The sequence below is a fragment of the Oncorhynchus nerka genome, linkage group LG23, assembly GCF_034236695.1.
Source record: "Oncorhynchus nerka isolate Pitt River linkage group LG23, Oner_Uvic_2.0, whole genome shotgun sequence".
Classification (NCBI taxonomy): domain Eukaryota; kingdom Metazoa; phylum Chordata; class Actinopteri; order Salmoniformes; family Salmonidae; genus Oncorhynchus; species Oncorhynchus nerka.
Genome location: NC_088418.1, coordinates 10,301,558 through 10,318,251, shown reverse-complemented (window position 1 = coordinate 10,318,251; position 16,694 = coordinate 10,301,558). Strand labels below are relative to the sequence as shown.

Genomic DNA, 16,694 nt, shown 5'->3' with positions numbered 1-16,694 from the left:
TCTTTTATACTGATAAGTTCAAACAGGTGCCATTAATACAGGTAACGAGTGGAGGACAGAGGACTCTCTGGAAGAAGAAGTTACGGGTCTGTGAGAGCCAGAAATCTTGCTTGTTTGTAGGTGACCAAATACTTATTTACCACCATAATTTGCAAATAAATTCATAAAAATTCCTACAATGTGATTTTACAATGTGAATTTTTTTCCTAATTTTGTCTGTCATAGTTGAAGTGTACCTATGATAAATTACAGGCCTCTCATCTTTTTAAGTGGGAGAACTTGCACAATTGGTGGCTGACTAAATACTTTTTTGCCCCACTGTATAGATATACAACATCCTGTTGAAACAAGACTTGTATAGCTCTACTGTTGAATGGACCAAAAAATAATAATCTTTCCTACTGGTGAGTCAACAGGGATAATCGTATGTTCTGTGGGTCAAGTCTTGACACGTTCCTGAATAATAAAGCAATACCGGAGGGAATGGCATCTAGTCTTGCAAAATCTTTAGGTGTCACAGGGATCTTGTAAAGTGATAATAATTCCTTATGATTAAGTAAAAGACCATCTGCATTTACAAGTTGGCTCACCAATAGGATATTATTTCGGTAACCAATATTCTAAAAACAAAGAAGTATTTTTATACAATATGTTCCGATTATTCAAAATTAATATCTGTGTGGAGAAAAATTATGCTCATAAATGAAGGACCATGACAAGAATACCTGCCGATGAAAAGCAACTCCGCCAGCTTTCGTCCCAATGATAGACAGTATATGGAAGTTTCGTTGTTTCCCAACTTCCCATAATGCTTCACTGTGATTGCAAGGCTGAGAGCTGACAAATGCTGTTCTTGAAATGTTCCGCAGTTTACGCGTCTTCGGGAAAGTGCAGGGATATTTGATCCTGTTTACTGACACAAATCTAGTTCGGGGTTTTAGGGTACAAGAGTTAGATTGGCTCTTGACCAAGATGCTGGGTGGGACTCACTGTTGAATTGGACGTTTGTAAAAGCCCCACACTCCTTCCTGTTTGGGTAAGTTTCAGTCTCCGGCAGCGCAATATGCTCGCTCTTTTGTTTCATACGAAGGGCCTAGCAAATTAGCGTAGCAAGCTAGCTAGGAAACCATAAATAAATCAAAGTTGATTGCTAGTTAGCTGTATCTAATAAATGCATCACTCCACCCCTCCGTGGTCTGCGGGAAATCAATCCCCACCGCGGAATGGCAATAACCAGCAAATATTCAAGGATTGTATTATTATAGCCACCAGCCAGTCACCCTTTATTTCACAATAAAATGACGTTATCGTATAAACTACAGATTCATTGGTTAGTTTAGAAGAGTATTAGAGAGGTGCAACTTTTACAAGGGACATTGTTTTGTGGTAAGCGTCTAACTACAGCTAGTTTAGTACATCGTGAACTGGTTACATTAACTAACCTAATCAAAACACGTATCCTATTTACATAGTTAGGTTAATCTGATAACTAACGAGGTAATGTTACTGTAACTCTTGTTGTCGCACGAATCATCCTTCACATTTGACTAGTTGTGGCTGGACTTGATGGAGTACAACTAAGACCGGAAGTGACGTTTTGTAACTGGTTAGGAGATCATTTGAGATCATCTTAACCCTTTCCCCAACCTTGACTAAAGTCTCCTAACCTGCCGTGTAATTTCTTCTAACCTGCTAGGAAAAAGTCCCCTCCGGTCGTAGCTGTAGTTCCTAGTCAAAACCCATTTGACGATTTTTATTTTTTTAAAGGGAGCGGGATTGGGACAGTCAGCTGTTATTCCAGGTTACGGAAAGTTAGCTGTAGTTGGCTAAACATAAATGTAGTTGGCTAAACATAAATAAACAAATGTAGTTAGCTAAACAAATAAACATAAATGTAGTTGGCTAAATTTATTTGTTTGTGAGAAGGCAGAGGTTCGAAGCCAGTTGGTAACTTTTGTTAGTTTCTTTTCTTATCGCATCTATTTTGGTGGATTTCCAGTAATTTATATACTTCTGATTTGTCCACTTTTCCCGAGTCAGCTTGATACTGTACAAACGCGATACTTTGTTTGTTTACTTGTTTGTTGACCTGCCACTTAATGAATCTGCAACTAACGTTACATTACTTTGAACAGTAGTAATGGAAAACTAAGTGAACGCCGACAGCCAACGAAAACAACGTTAGAGGCACGTTTAGCATTTAGTTCTGACTTGTTTGCTTTCTAGTTAGCTATTTCGATATTTAGCTAGCTAAGTCTGTGATGTGCATTATCGCTAGCAGCTTGTTGTCTGTACTCTAGCTAGATAAAGTTGCAATCCACTGTTGACCAATGTGCTTGGTGATGATGGAACCCAATCTTGTCCTATATCCAGTCATGTTCTCACTTGAGGTCATCAAGATCATTTCAATTCCATGTATTTATCTAACCTTTCTGTATTTCTGCTCAATTTCAGTTGCTATGGAGCAACCGCTGGGGGACTCTGATGATTTAGAGCCACAGGAACTCCCCTCCACCCGCAGCCTTCCCGCTGTGATGGACCTGACCAGAAAAGGTGAGGAATGCCTCTTGAAAGACAACTCCATGGACGTCCTACAGGTGGTCAAGCCTCCCAGCTGGTACCCAAACTTCCCTGAGACTGACCACGACCACAGGCTTCAACCAGTAGACCAGATCCAGCCAGACAATCCCTTCTCCAACACTACAGTCACTCTCTCATATGTGAGCCGGTCTCATGTCTTCTCCCAGCATCCCTCTCTCTCCCAGCATCCCTCTCTCTCCCAGCATCCCTCTCTCTCCCAACATTCCTCTCTCTCCCAGCATTCCTCTCTCTCCCAGCATCCCTCTCTCTCCCAGCATCCCTCTCTCTCCCAGCATCCCTCTCTCTCCCAGCATCCCTCTCTCTCCCAGCATCCCTCTCTCTACGGTGTCCCGTCGATCAGCAGGTTCTCAACAATGGATGGCTACCTGCAGCAGGTGGACAGGCCTCTGGGCTTCGCACCTCGGTCGGAAATGTTTGACTCTATCCCTCCAGCCCAGGTGGTGGGTGAGAATGTCGCAGGGGTGTGTCTGATGCAGCAGTCTCATGAAATCAATGGCCATCGAGTTGCCAGTAACGGAGGAGTGGAGAAATACAAGCCTCAACAGAGAGGGAGTTCAATGAAACGCACTCTTTCGCAGGACACAGTCAACAAAGGATTGCAGAATGGCCAGGGTAGTAGCAGCTGGTCCAACTCTGCCATCTGTATCGATTCCTCCCCAGAGTCTCTCCCTACAGACATGGAGGATGGTCAGAGGGCTTCAGAGGTTCTCTTTCTCATCTCTAGAACAGAGGAGCCAGTCCTGATGCAGCACAGCAGGAGTCCCAGGGACCTGTGTTCTCCGAATAGGGACTATATCAGTCCTCTGGAGGACCCGGTCTCTCCCTCTGTCTCACTGGACGACGTAGAGGATGGGCTCATTCTGCCTCGGCCCTCCTGCTCACCCTGTGCATACAATTATTCACCAGACGACATGGCTGATACCTGCTGGGATGAGCTGGGGAAAGGAGGACCTGGGCTGTCTGCAGTACAGGGGACAAGGTCTAATGGTGAGAATACACCAAGGTTAGTTTACAGCAAGGACTTCCAGCAGCCAGGACATAAACCCAAGGCAGCTTCAGAGCCTATTGTTGATTTGACAGAAGACGAGAGCACTGTGCCAGAGGTTTCAGAAAAGAAACTCAAGCAGACAGCTGCTACTCACCTGAATGGTAATGTCAAGGTAGAGCAGAGGACTTCTGAGAGGAAACAACTTCCCCCTCGCTCTGGCAGGGGAACCAGGCTAGAGGCCATAGTGATGAATATAAACCCTAACTGGTATAAAGTATCTACTAAGAAGCCCAAGTCTCAGACGAATCCCCTGACCCAGAGCAGTCCATCTAAAGCCGGTGTTAGTCCTAACGAACAGACCTCGTTTGTAGTGAAGAAGAAGGTCCAGAATAAAGCAGAGTCTAGCTTTGAGGAAGAGACTAAAGTACAGGCGGCAGCCTCACTGACCGGTCATATGGGTAAAATTTACACAAACACAGGCCGTTGCATAGAGTCTACCTCAGATTCGGAAAATGCCTGTTTTTCGAAATACCCACACGACCACCGCACATCTCCGATAACCTCCAGTCTGCCCTTTGCTCCAGACAAAGATTTAGAGAAGGAGTCGGAACACGGAGAGTCAGGTCCCGAGCCCTCCTCTGAGGTGGATTTACTGACTGTATCGCCGTCATTTAAAACATCTCCAAAGAAACCCGGGAAGCATAAAGCTGAAACTACAAGCAGCGAAGCAGCTGCTCCCACAGCCAAAACAAGGAAGGCGACCCCTGCTCCCAAGAAAAAAAGGAAGAAACCCAGACGGGATCAGTCCTCAATATTCTCCCCTCGGGAGCCTGAGATCAAACTGAAATACATCAACTACAAGGAGGAGAAGAGGGACATGAGGGTGGACACGTTCTCTCCTTTCATCCACATAGAGCATAAGCCCTCCTCCACCTCCCCCGTTAACTGTACTGTCATCAACTACCCAGAGGAGGAGAAGCCCATGCAGAATGGCCAGGGGCAACAGCAGGCTGGAAGTTCAGGATCCAGGGGTTTCATCCCAGGGGCTGTACCCTCCACTTCCTGCCTCCAGCTGGGCCGCATCTCCACCCACAGCCAGCACCACAGCTCACTGGTTTGCTGCCTGTGTGGAGGCTCGGCTAACGCCATGGACCTTGGGGACCTCCACGGGCCATACTACCCTGAGGGATACAGACCCAGCACTGAAGCCCCAGCTAGCAAACCAGGCCTCAAAGAAGAGGAGGATCTCAGTGACTCTGACTCATCCTGCAGCGTGAGAGGCCGGGGTAGAAAGTGTGCTCGGCCCCCGGGGGTCCCCTGGCCCCACAAACCTGACCCCCGGCTGAAACGGGAGGGCCTGTTGGGGAGGTGGACCAGTGACAGCGACCCCTCAGGCAGCCCTGGAGCTAAGAGGGGCAGGATTGAGGCTGGGCCTTCGGTAACATCTGGGTCCAGGGCTGCAGTGGATGACTGGTACGTTCCCCCGGTGGTGCCTCTGGACCAGTGTGAGTACTGGCTCCACGAGGACTGCAGCATCTGGTCTGCAGCTGTGTTCCTGGTGAAGGGAAGGGTCTACGGCCTGGAAGAGGCAGTCAAGGTGGCTCAGGAGACGGTAAGTGTAAATCCTGCAGAATAAAAACATGTCTTTATTGATGTATGATTTGGGGTGACTATATAATGATCTTCCATGGGGACTATGTCTGCTGTTGTAACCGTCTGTTTACTATTTTTACATTTAGTTCATATTTAACAGTGCTACAACTCTGTCAAACAATGTCAAATCAAGTTTTATTGGTCACAAACGCGTGTTTAGCAGATGTTATTGCAGGTGTAGCGAAATGTACCCGCAATGTAAACTACTATAGCAGCTTGTCTTTGGTGTTGGCCCGCAACACGAGAACCAATTCATTGTATTTCATGTTTTCAGACGTGTTCTCGCTGCCATAACCCAGGTGCCACGTTGGGCTGCTTCATCAAAGGATGCCCCAACAAGTATCACTACAGGTGTTCTCTACAGTCAGGTGAGTTTCCTCTGTCCTTATCCCTGTCCCCTACCGGGACCATTGGGTGAGTCTCCTTGTCTCACAGATGTGTCTTGAGACTCGATTTGATAGAAAATGTCATTATTTGAGACTTGACTTCGGAGCGTCAAGACTCTGGACTTATTTTATGGCACAGTCTCTGTGGATAACTCTCCATGCAGCCAGAAGCAGTAGCCACAGCATTGCCCTTAGAATAAAAAGGGCAACAGATTGGCTTATGAAATGCACACTCTGACCTCTGATTGGACCAGCAAGCTTTCAATCAACAAAGGTCCAGTGCGCCAGAGAACAGATTGCTGATTTGTTGTACAGCTATAGGATTGGGTGCAGTGAAATCGTAGGGAGAGAGGATTGCCATAATAAATATCCGGCTCCAAAAAATGTTAATCAAAAATATGAACTGTTTACTTTGCAAGCTCACCAGCAATGGGGCGTCAAGACACAATTACTAGCACAGGCCTACTGATCTTTTGGTACGGCCTATGTAAAAAGTGTATCTTTGTCATTTTTGTTGTGCATAATAGGAGCATTGAAATAGGCTCCGTGGCCTGCGTGCCACACTTTGGAGTCAGTACATTGAATAACATAATCATTGTTCCATTTATTAATGGTGATAATTCATAAGTAATCTATACTGAACAAAAATATATAAACGCGACGTGCAACAATATCAACGATTTCAGTGAGTTACAGTTTCATGTAAGCAAACCAGTCAATTGAAATAAATTAATTAGGCCCTAATCTATGGATTTCACAGGGCAGCCATGGGTGGCCCCCACCCACTTGGGGGCTAGGCCCACCCACTGGGGATCCAGGCCCAGCCATTCGGAATAAGTTTTTCCACACAAAATATTTTGTGTTTATTACATCCACATATACTCTTCAGTTTCATCAGCTGTCTAGGTCGCTGGTCTCAGACTATCCCATAGGTGAAGAAGCCTGATCTGGAGGTCCTGGGCTGGCGTGGTTACACGTGGGATCTGCGACCTAGCTAACTGGTCTGTAACCTGACTCGTTATGTCTAGGGATCTGTGACCCAGCTAACTGGTCTGTAACCTGACTCGTTATGTCTAGGGATCTGTGACCCAGCTAACTGGTCTGTAACCTGACTCGTTATGTCTAGGGATCTGTGACCCAGCTAACTGGTCTATAACCTGACTCGTTATGTCTAGGGATCTGTGACCCAGCTAACTGGTCTGTAACCTGACTCGTTATGTCTAGGGATCTGTGACCCAGCTAACTGGTCTATAACCTGACTCGTTATGTCTAGGGATCTGTGACCCAGCTAACTGGTCTATAACCTGACTCGTTATGTCTAGGGATCTGTGACCCTGCTAACTGGTCTATAACCTGACTCGTTATGTCTAGGGATCTGCTAACTGGTCTGTAACCTGACTCGTTATGTCTAGGGATCTGTGACCCAGCTAACTGGTCTATAACCTGACTCGTTATGTCTAGGGACCTGCGACCCAGCTAACTGGTCTGTAACCTGACTCGTTATGTCTAAGGATCTGTGACCCTGCTAACTGGTCTATAACCTGACTCGTTATGTCTAGGGATCTGTGACCCTGCTAACTGGTCTGTAACCTGATTCCTTATGTCTAGGGATCGTGACCCAGCTAACTGGTCTGTAACCTGACTCGTTATGTCTAGGGATCTGTGACCCAGCTAACTGGTCTGTAACCTGACTCGTTATGTCTAGGGATCTGTGACCCTGCTAACTGGTCTGTAACCTGACTCGTTATGTCTAGGGATCTGCTAACTGGTCTGTAACCTGACTCGTTATGTCTAGGGATCTGCTAACTGGTCTATAACCTGACTCGTTATGTCTAGGGATCTGTGACCCAGCTAACTGGTCTGTAACCTGACTCGTTATGTCTAGGGATCTGTGACCCAGCTAACTGGTCTATAACCTGACTCGTTATGTCTAGGGATCTGTGACCCAGCTAACTGGTCTATAACCTGACTCGTTATGTCTAGGGATCTGCTAACTGGTCTGTAACCTGACTCGTTATGTCTAGGGACCTGCTAACTGGTCTGTAACCTGACTCGTTATGTCTAGGGACCTGCGACCCAGCTAACTGGTCTATAACCTGACTCGTTATGTCTAGGGACCTGCGACCCAGCTAACTGGTCTGTAACCTGACTCGTTATGTCTAGGGACCTGCGACCCAGCTAACTGGTCTGTAACCTGACTCGTTATGTCTAGGGATCTGTGACCCAGCTAACTGGTCTGTAACCTGACTCGTTATGTCTAAGGATCTGTGACCCTGCTAACTGGTCTATAACCTGACTCGTTATGTCTAGGGATCTGTGACCCTGCTAACTGGTCTGTAACCTGATTCCTTATGTCTAGGGATCTGTGACCCAGCTAACTGGTCTGTAACCTGACTCGTTATGTCTAGGGATCTGTGACCCAGCTAACTGGTCTGTAACCTGACTCGTTATGTCTAGGGATCTGTGACCCTGCTAACTGGTCTGTAACCTGACTCGTTATGTCTAGGGATCTGCTAACTGGTCTGTAACCTGACTCGTTATGTCTAGGGATCTGTGACCCAGCTAACTGGTCTATAACCTGACTCGTTATGTCTAGGGATCTGCTAACTGGTCTATAACCTGACTCGTTATGTCTAGGGATCTGTGACCCAGCTAACTGGTCTATAACCTGACTCGTTATGTCTAGGGATCTGTGACCCAGCTAACTGGTCTATAACCTGACTCGTTATGTCTAGGGATCTGCTAACTGGTCTGTAACCTGACTCGTTATGTCTAGGGACCTGCTAACTGGTCTGTAACCTGACTCGTTATGTCTAGGGACCTGCGACCCAGCTAACTGGTCTGTAACCTGACTCGTTATGTCTAGGGATCTGTGACCCAGCTAACTGGTCTATAACCTGACTCGTTATGTCTAGGGACCTGTGACCCAGCTAACTGGTCTGTAACCTGACTCGTTATGTCTAGGGACCTGCTAACTGGTCTGTAACCTGACTCGTTATGTCTAGGGACCTGCTAACTGGTCTGTAACCTGACTCGTTATGTCTAGGGACCTGCGACCCAGCTAACTGGTCTGTAACCTGACTCGTTATGTCTAGGGATCTGTGACCCAGCTAACTGGTCTATAACCTGACTCGTTATGTCTAGGGATCTGTGACCCAGCTAACTGGTCTATAACCTGACTCGTTATGTCTAGGGATCTGTGACCCAGCTAACTGGTCTATAACCTGACTCGTTATGTCTAGGGATCTGTGACCCAGCTAACTGGTCTATAACCTGACTCGTTATGTCTAGGGACCTGCGACCCAGCTAACTGGTCTGTAACCTGACTCGTTATGTCTAGGGACCTGCTAACTGGTCTGTAACCTGACTCGTTATGTCTAGGGACCTGCGACCCAGCTAACTGGTCTGTAACCTGACTCGTTATGTCTAGGGACCTGCGACCCAGCTAACTGGTCTGTAACCTGACTCGTTATGTCTAGGGATCTGTGACCCAGCTAACTGGTCTATAACCTGACTCGTTATGTCTAGGGATCTGTGACCCTGCTAACTGGTCTGTAACCTGATTCGTTATGTCTAGGGATCTGTGACCCTGCTAACTGGTCTGTAACCTGATTCCTTATGTCTAGGGATCTGTGACCCAGCTAACTGGTCTGTAACCTGATTCCTTATGTCTACGGATCTGTGACCCAGCTAACTGGTCTGTAAACTGACTCGTTATGTCTAGGGATCTGCTAACTGGTCTGTAACCTGACTCGTTATGTCTAGGGATCTGTGACCCAGCTAACTGGTCTGTAACCTGACTCGTTATGTCTAGGGATCTGCGACCCAGCTAACTGGTCTGTAACCTGACTCGTTATGTCTAGGGATCTGCGACCCAGCTAACTGGTCTGTAACCTGACTCGTTATGTCTAGGGATCTGCGACCCAGCTAACTGGTCTGTAACCTGACTCGTTATGTCTAGGGATCAGCGACCCAGCTAACTGGTCTGTAACCTGACTCGTTATGTCTAGGGATCAGCGACCCAGCTAACTGGTCTGTAACCTGACTCGTTATGTCTAGGGATCAGCGACCCAGCTAACTGGTCTGTAACCTGACTCGTTATGTCTAGGGATCAGCGACCCAGCTAACTGGTCTGTAACCTGACTCGTTATGTCTAGGGATCAGCGACCCAGCTAACTGGTCTGTAACCTGACTCGTTATGTCTAGGGATCTGTGACCCAGCTAACTGGTCTGTAACCTGAATGAATGTGCATTTATGTGAGAAATCATGCGACCAGGTATTGAATATACATGTACCCAGGGAGAGTGCAACTTTACCTTGGTCCAGGGCCAGCTCTGTTTCTCTTGACCTCTAGTTCGGCCAGTCCAGGATTATTCGTTCAAACATAAATACGTACAAAAAAGGGAATTTAATCCCAAACGAAAGACTCAAAACAAAAGGAAAGGCCTTCGGGCCGTCAAACACAAACAGCAGCCTCACGGCTTGCCAGCTGGGACACTGACTAGCCGTAATTGGTAGCAGCGGATGTGCTAGACCAGGGGTGTCAAAGTCAAATGGACGGAGGGCCAAATAAAAAAATCAGCTACAAGACGAGGGCCGGACTGTTCGAATGTTCATTGAAAAATTTTTAAATGACGCATATAGTCTAGTGAACCTAATTGAACCTACTGAAAACCTAACAAATATATTACAATATGATCAGATAAATAAAGCAATATTTTCTTATGGCTCTGTCAGTAATCTTTAATTTTCAACAGACACAAAAGACAAATTTCCTTTATATAAATATCCCCATAACATGAACATTAAATGAAAGAAACCGGTATTCAAGGCACCATCAGTAGACTATATTTTCTATTTTAGCAAAAGTGGGCTAAATTTACTTCAAAGAAAAAACAATAATAGCAATTTTCTATCATCCACTCAACTGAAATATTTTTAAAATATAATTGGATTGAAATACAAAAAAATAAAGTGCAAAAATCTATTAATCAAAAACAACACTTTGTTTAAGGAGAAGTAACATGCAGTGAAAACAAATATTAAATTTTAACTTTTAAACTTGAACTGAGTAAAAACTCTAAATATGTGATTGCACAGTAATGTTCACTTGTTTGAGGTTGAGGGTGATACTTGGTGGTGTCCCATCTTTTCCACAAGTTCATCAATGTTCGGGGTAAGGCTCTGAGCTGAAGAAATCCTCAGAATTGAGTGGAGGTGTTCAGCAGTAAGTCGACTTCTGTGTGATGTTTTGTTCAGGTTCATCAAAGAAAACAGTTGTTCACACAGGTATGTGCTGCCAAACATAGACAACGTTTGAGCAGCCTGGATGCGCAGCTGGGGCATTGTGCCGGGGAGGAAACGGGCGAACTCCGCAGCACCCACTGCCGCATATTTTGCCCTCAGTGCATCATTGCATTGGAGGTCAATCAACTCCATTTGGAGGTTTGGTGGTGAGCTTTCCACGTCAACAGCAAATGGGTTACCGAGCAGTTCCAACCTGCTTTTTTGTGCTTCAAAGTCAGCAAATCGGCGTCGAAAGTCAGCGGCAAGCATACCTATTTTATCAGCCAACTGTGTGCTCGGGAACGCACTGGTAGAGAGCTTCTCTTTCATGGTCTGGCAGCTGGGAAAGTGGCTCAAATTTTCTTTCCGCATCTGCGTCTCCCACAGAGTCAGTTTGGTTTTAAATGCCTTCACTGTACTGTACATATCAGAGATGACACGATCCCGACCCTGCAGCTGCAAGTTTATTGCATTCAGATGACTCGTAATGTCACACAGAAAAGCCATTTCACACAGAAACATTTCGTCTCGGAGTTGTGTTGTGTCTTTCCCTTTGCTGTCCAAGAACAGACAAATCTCCTCACGAAGCTCGAAACATCTTTGAAGCACCTTTCCCTGGCTTAGCCATCGCACCTCTGTGTGATAAGGCAAATCACCATGCTCCGTTTCTAACTCCGTCAGAAATGCCTTGAACTGGCGGTGATTCAAACCTTTGGCTCTGATAAAGTTAACTGTGCGCGTGATGATGCTCATTACATGCTCCATTTTCAAGGCTTTACCGCACAACGCTTCCTGGTGTATGATACAATGATAAGCTGTCAGCTCACCTGTCGCGTTTTCCTCTTGCATCTTTTCCCGTATCTTCGCCACCAGTCCGCTCCTGTGTCCACACATCGCAGGTGCTCCGTCGGTTGTCAAACCCACGAGTTTTTCCCAAGGCAGCTCCATCTCATTTACACATCTTGACACCTCTTCATACAAATCATGCCCCGTAGTTGTGCCATGCATAGGACGTAAAGCCAAAACTCCTCTGTCACGCTTAGGTTGGAGTCCACTCCGCGGATGAAAATTGACAACTGGGCAATGTCAGAAATGTCGGTGCTCTCATCCACAGCCAAGGAATATGCAATAAAATCTTTTCCCTTTTTCACAAGCTGCTCTTTTAGATTGATGGACAACTGGTCTACTCTCTCGGCAATGGTGTTTCTGCTCAGACTCACATTTAAAAAGAGTTGCCTTTTTCTGGGCAAACTTCGTCACAAACTTTAATCATGCAGTTTTTGATGAAATCCCCCTCCGTAAATGGCCGGGCTGATTTAGCGATCTCTTCTGCCAAAATAAAACTGGCCTTGACAGCAGCCTGGCCTTGTGATTTGGCTTTTTTGAACAGAGCCTGTCGAGATTTGAGGCCTCGTTTTAATTCCTCTGCCTTTTGTAGCCTTTGTTCCATGTCCATATTCTTGTTTTTGTCCGCGTGTTTCGTTTCATAATGTCGTCTCAGATTATACTCTTTCAGTACCGCCACACTTTCTCCACACAGAAGACACACAGGTTTTCCAGCTACCTTCGTGAACATATACTCCGACTCCCACCTTGTTTGAAACCCCCGGTTCTCAGTATCCACCTTCCGTTTTGCCATTTTTGATGGGTATCTGAAAGTTAATTTTACTGTGATGCTGACGACTGCTGTGCCAATAAATATTGAAATGAAGCAGCCTACTGCTCGGTGCGTCACCTTTGCATTGTGGGAAATGTAGTATTGGTGCGTGTAAAAGATCTGCGGGCTGCCGGCTTGCTGCGGGCCGGTTCTAATAATAAATCAAGATCATCCCAGGGGCCGTAAAAAACCTTCTTGCGGGCCGGATGTGGCCCGCGGGCCTTGACTCTGACATATGTGTGCTAGACCCTGTTAATGCCCCCTGGGGGATGGAGTGTGAAGTGTATCCTGGATCGTGTGTTTGTCTGTGTCCTAACACTGACCTCCCCCTTCCTATATTATAACACTAGTACTGTGTTTGTAAAACAGTAATGCCACCCTGTGTGTGTGTGTGTGTGTGTGTGTAGGCTCTATCTGTAGCCGGTTGATGTGTGTGTGTGTGGAGGCTGGTTCAGCTGCTGTTTTGCTCTTGATCAGTCCCCTTCATTGATCCAAGCATTTTTCTCCCCACAGACTGTGTCCTCAATGAAGAGAACTTCTCCATGAAATGCACCAAGCACAAGGTATGGACGGTAGATTTTAAATGAAGTGACTGCTTAGTTCGACCCTTACTAAGCCCATCTCATTCACTCAGTTAAATGAAGTGACTGCTTGGTTCAGCCCTTACTAAGCCCATCTCATTCACTCACTCAGTTAAATGAAGTGACTGCTTGGTTCGACTCTTACTAAGCCCATCTCATTCACTCAGTTAAATGAAGTGACTGCTTGGTTCAGCCCTTACTAAGCCCATCTCATTCACTCACTCAGTTAAATGAAGTGACTGCCTGGTTCGACTCTCACTAAGCCCATCTCATTCACTCAGTTAAATGAAGTGACTGCTTGGTTCGACCCTTACTAAGCCCATCTCATTCACTCAGTTAAATGAAGTGACTGCCTGGTTCGGCCCTTACTAAGCCCATCTCACTCAGTTAAATGAAGTGACTGCTTGGTTCGACCCTTACTAAGCCGATCTCATTCACTCAGTTAAATGAAGTGACTGCTTGGTTCAGCCCTTACTAAGCCCATCTCACTCAGTTAAATGAAGTGACTGCTTAGTTCGACCCTTACTAAGCCCATCTCATTCACTCACTCAGTTAAATGAAGTGACTGCTTGGTTCAGCCCTTACTAAGCCCATCTCACTCAGTTAAATGAAGTGACTGCTTGGTTCAGCCCTTACTAAGCCGATCTCATTCACTCACTCAGTTAAATGAAGTGACTGCCTGGTTCGACTCTCACTAAGCCCATCTCATTCACTCAGTTAAATGAAGTGACTGCTTGGTTCGACCCTTACTAAGCCCATCTCATTCACTCAGTTAAATGAAGTGACTGCTTGGTTCGACCCTTACTAAGCCGATCTCATTCACTCAGTTAAATGAAGTGACTGCTTGGTTCAGCCCTTACTAAGCCCATCTCACTCAGTTAAATGAAGTGACTGCTTAGTTCGACCCTTACTAAGCCGATCTCATTCACTGAGTTAAATGAAGTGACTGCTTGGTTCGACTCTTACTAAGCCCATCTCATTCACTCAGTTAAATGAAGTGACTGCTTGGTTCAGCCCTTACTAAGCCCATCTCATTCACTCAGTTAAATGAAGTGACTGCTTGGTTCAGCCCTTACTAAGCCCATCTCACTCAGTTAAATGAAGTGACTGCTTAGTTCGGCCCTTACTAAGCCGATCTCATTCACTCAGTTAAATGAAGTGACTGCTTAGTTCGGCCCTTACTAAGCCGATCTCATTCACTCAGTTAAATGAAGTGACTGCTTGGTTCGACCCTTACTAAGCCGATCTCATTCACTCAGTTAAATGAAGTGACTGCTTGGTTCGACCCTTACTAAGCCGATCTCATTCACTCAGTTAAATGAAGTGACTGCTTAGTTCGGCCCTTACTAAGCCGATCTCATTCACTCAGTTAAATGAAGTGACTGCTTGGTTCAGCCCTTACTAAGCCCATCTCATTCACTCACTCAGTTAAATGAAGTGACTGCTTGGTTCAGCCCTTACTAAGCCCATCTCATTCACTCAGTTAAATGAAGTGACTGCTTGGTTCGACTCTTACTAAGCCGATCTCACTCAGTTAAATGAAGTGACTGCTTAGTTCGACCCTTACTAAGCCCATCTCATTCACTCGCTCAGTTGCTGTCAGTGTTTTCTGTCTCACTGTACAAAGTCTTTTTGTGAAAGCGTTTGCTTGGCATGGAACTGACAATTTAGCAATCCTACCGTTTTTATGATTTATTGTGCATCGCTAAGATGAAGTTGCTTCATGCTGAGGCTGACTACACAGCCCTACTGCATGACGTTAACAGTCCTAGAAAATCAGAATGGAAGTCGGGATTGAATTTCTCCAGCACTCAACCACTGTGATGTATTGTAGTGCATAGTACACTGTTCTCTTTTGGTTTCGCTGTGTGTTACTGTGATTTACTGTCTGCCCCCCCCCCCCCCCCCCCCCAGAACAAGTCGTTCCAAGGCCTTCCTGGGAGCAGAAGAGACAACCGGTGACACAACCAGAAGACAGACTTGATTACACATGGCTAGTTGTTCTCTTTCACATTTATACATGACAACACCAACTCTTTTCTGCTTGTTGTCCACTTTATGTCAGTGTTACTGACCTACGTGTGAGTCACACATCTGTTAGTGTTTTTACATATTCTAACGGTCTTCTTTGATCACAATGTTGCTAAATGTTATGTCTTTGTTTGAAAACAATATGTATATATATTTTTTCTTCCGTTCCAGACGTCGTTCATCTGTGGCGTTACCCGGTAACCCGGTAACTGTGGCAACGCTGTAACTGTCCTCTGGATTGAGAGCTGGGCTGGGGGCGGAATGCAAACACCCACAAACCTTAAACTGGCTTTCTGCACCTCTGCTACCTTTCCTGTTATCTTCACCACATAAAGCACTGTGAAGACTAAGCAGGAGACCAAGACTGTCCTAATGTTCCTCTCCTGGTTCTGGACTGACTGCCAACGGTGGGTAGTAGATGGGCCAATGACGGAACAGAACAGAAGAGTTAGGAGCAGGGCCCAATACCAATGTCACCATTTGATTGAAGATGGCACGTGTTTAGCTTATAGCTTATGGCTTATGGCTAAACATATGCTTTCGCTTTAATTATTTATTAGGAAAAAGGATTCTCTCCCTTTTTTAAAAATTGAAATGTTGATAAAATAATTGGAGATATTTAATTTTATAAAGCTTTTTAAAGTATGTAATTTATATTTGGCTTATTTATTTTTGGGGTATTTTGTGGCATTAGTTTTTTTACTTTGCAATTGACCCGGAGGTGTGTTTGTATGCATCAAAATTATGAGTAAGAACCTCAACGCTAAAGACTGCACTTGGTAGAGGAGCTGGTGGTCGTATAGCGGTGGTGTGGAGACTGGTGCAGAATGGTCTAGTTATTCAGCTCGACCACAAGTTTATCGACAGAACCATATCTGATTACAATACAGGTATCTGATTACAATACAGACCATACTTTACTACATGGGATGAAAAGTAATGCCAGATTCATCTGATTTTAGTTATGAGGGGGTGATGAGCCATTTTCAACAGATTTGACTTGCTCTTTTTTTTTTCTCTCTCATTTGATGGTGATATAAATAATTGAGGGTTAACTGTTTCTTACCTGTATCGTATATTCATTTTGTGAATGTACTTCCTCTACTGAGGGATGTTGCTGAAAGCACTTTGGAGTGGCACTTTAACGAACGGAACTGTTAAATCATATAGAGTTAAGGCATGTATGCATAACCCTCACCAAAGTGGACTCACCCTGGCCTGTATAGCATCTAATCCACGACTCGCCCCAACATACAGTGCATTCAGAAAGTATTCAGACCCCTTGACTTTTTTTCTACATTTTGTTACATTATTCTAAAATTGATTCCCCAAAAAATCCCCCTCACCAATCTACACACAATACCCTGTAATGACAAAGCAAAAACAGATTTTTAGACATTTTTGCGAATGTATTAAAAATGAACTGAAATGTTACATTTCCCCACATCGTGATGCTACCACCATGCTTCACCGTAGGGATGGTGCCAGGTTTCCTCCAGACGTGACACTT

The 16,694-nt window shown here is 45.3% G+C and overlaps 1 protein-coding gene across 2 annotated transcripts; it reads left to right on the top strand.

Annotated features, from left to right (window-relative positions):
* Positions 1 to 823: 823 nt before the first annotated feature.
* On the top strand, positions 824 to 16,244 carry LOC115106301 (retinoic acid-induced protein 1-like). Of its 2 annotated transcripts, XM_029628892.2 has the most exons (6): positions 824 to 1,036; positions 2,455 to 5,201; positions 5,517 to 5,610; positions 13,086 to 13,135; positions 15,068 to 15,146; positions 15,356 to 16,244. In XM_029628892.2, the coding sequence occupies exons 2-5, from the start codon at positions 2,460 to 2,462 to the stop codon at positions 15,113 to 15,115; spliced, it is 2,934 nt and encodes a 977-aa protein (XP_029484752.2). In that variant the 5' UTR covers positions 824 to 1,036; positions 2,455 to 2,459; the 3' UTR covers positions 15,116 to 15,146; positions 15,356 to 16,244. The 2 variants fall into 2 exon arrangements, with proteins under 2 accessions (XP_029484752.2, XP_029484751.2); XM_029628891.2 differs by having other exon boundaries at positions 15,068 to 16,244.
* The last annotated feature ends 450 nt before the right edge of the window (positions 16,245 to 16,694 follow it).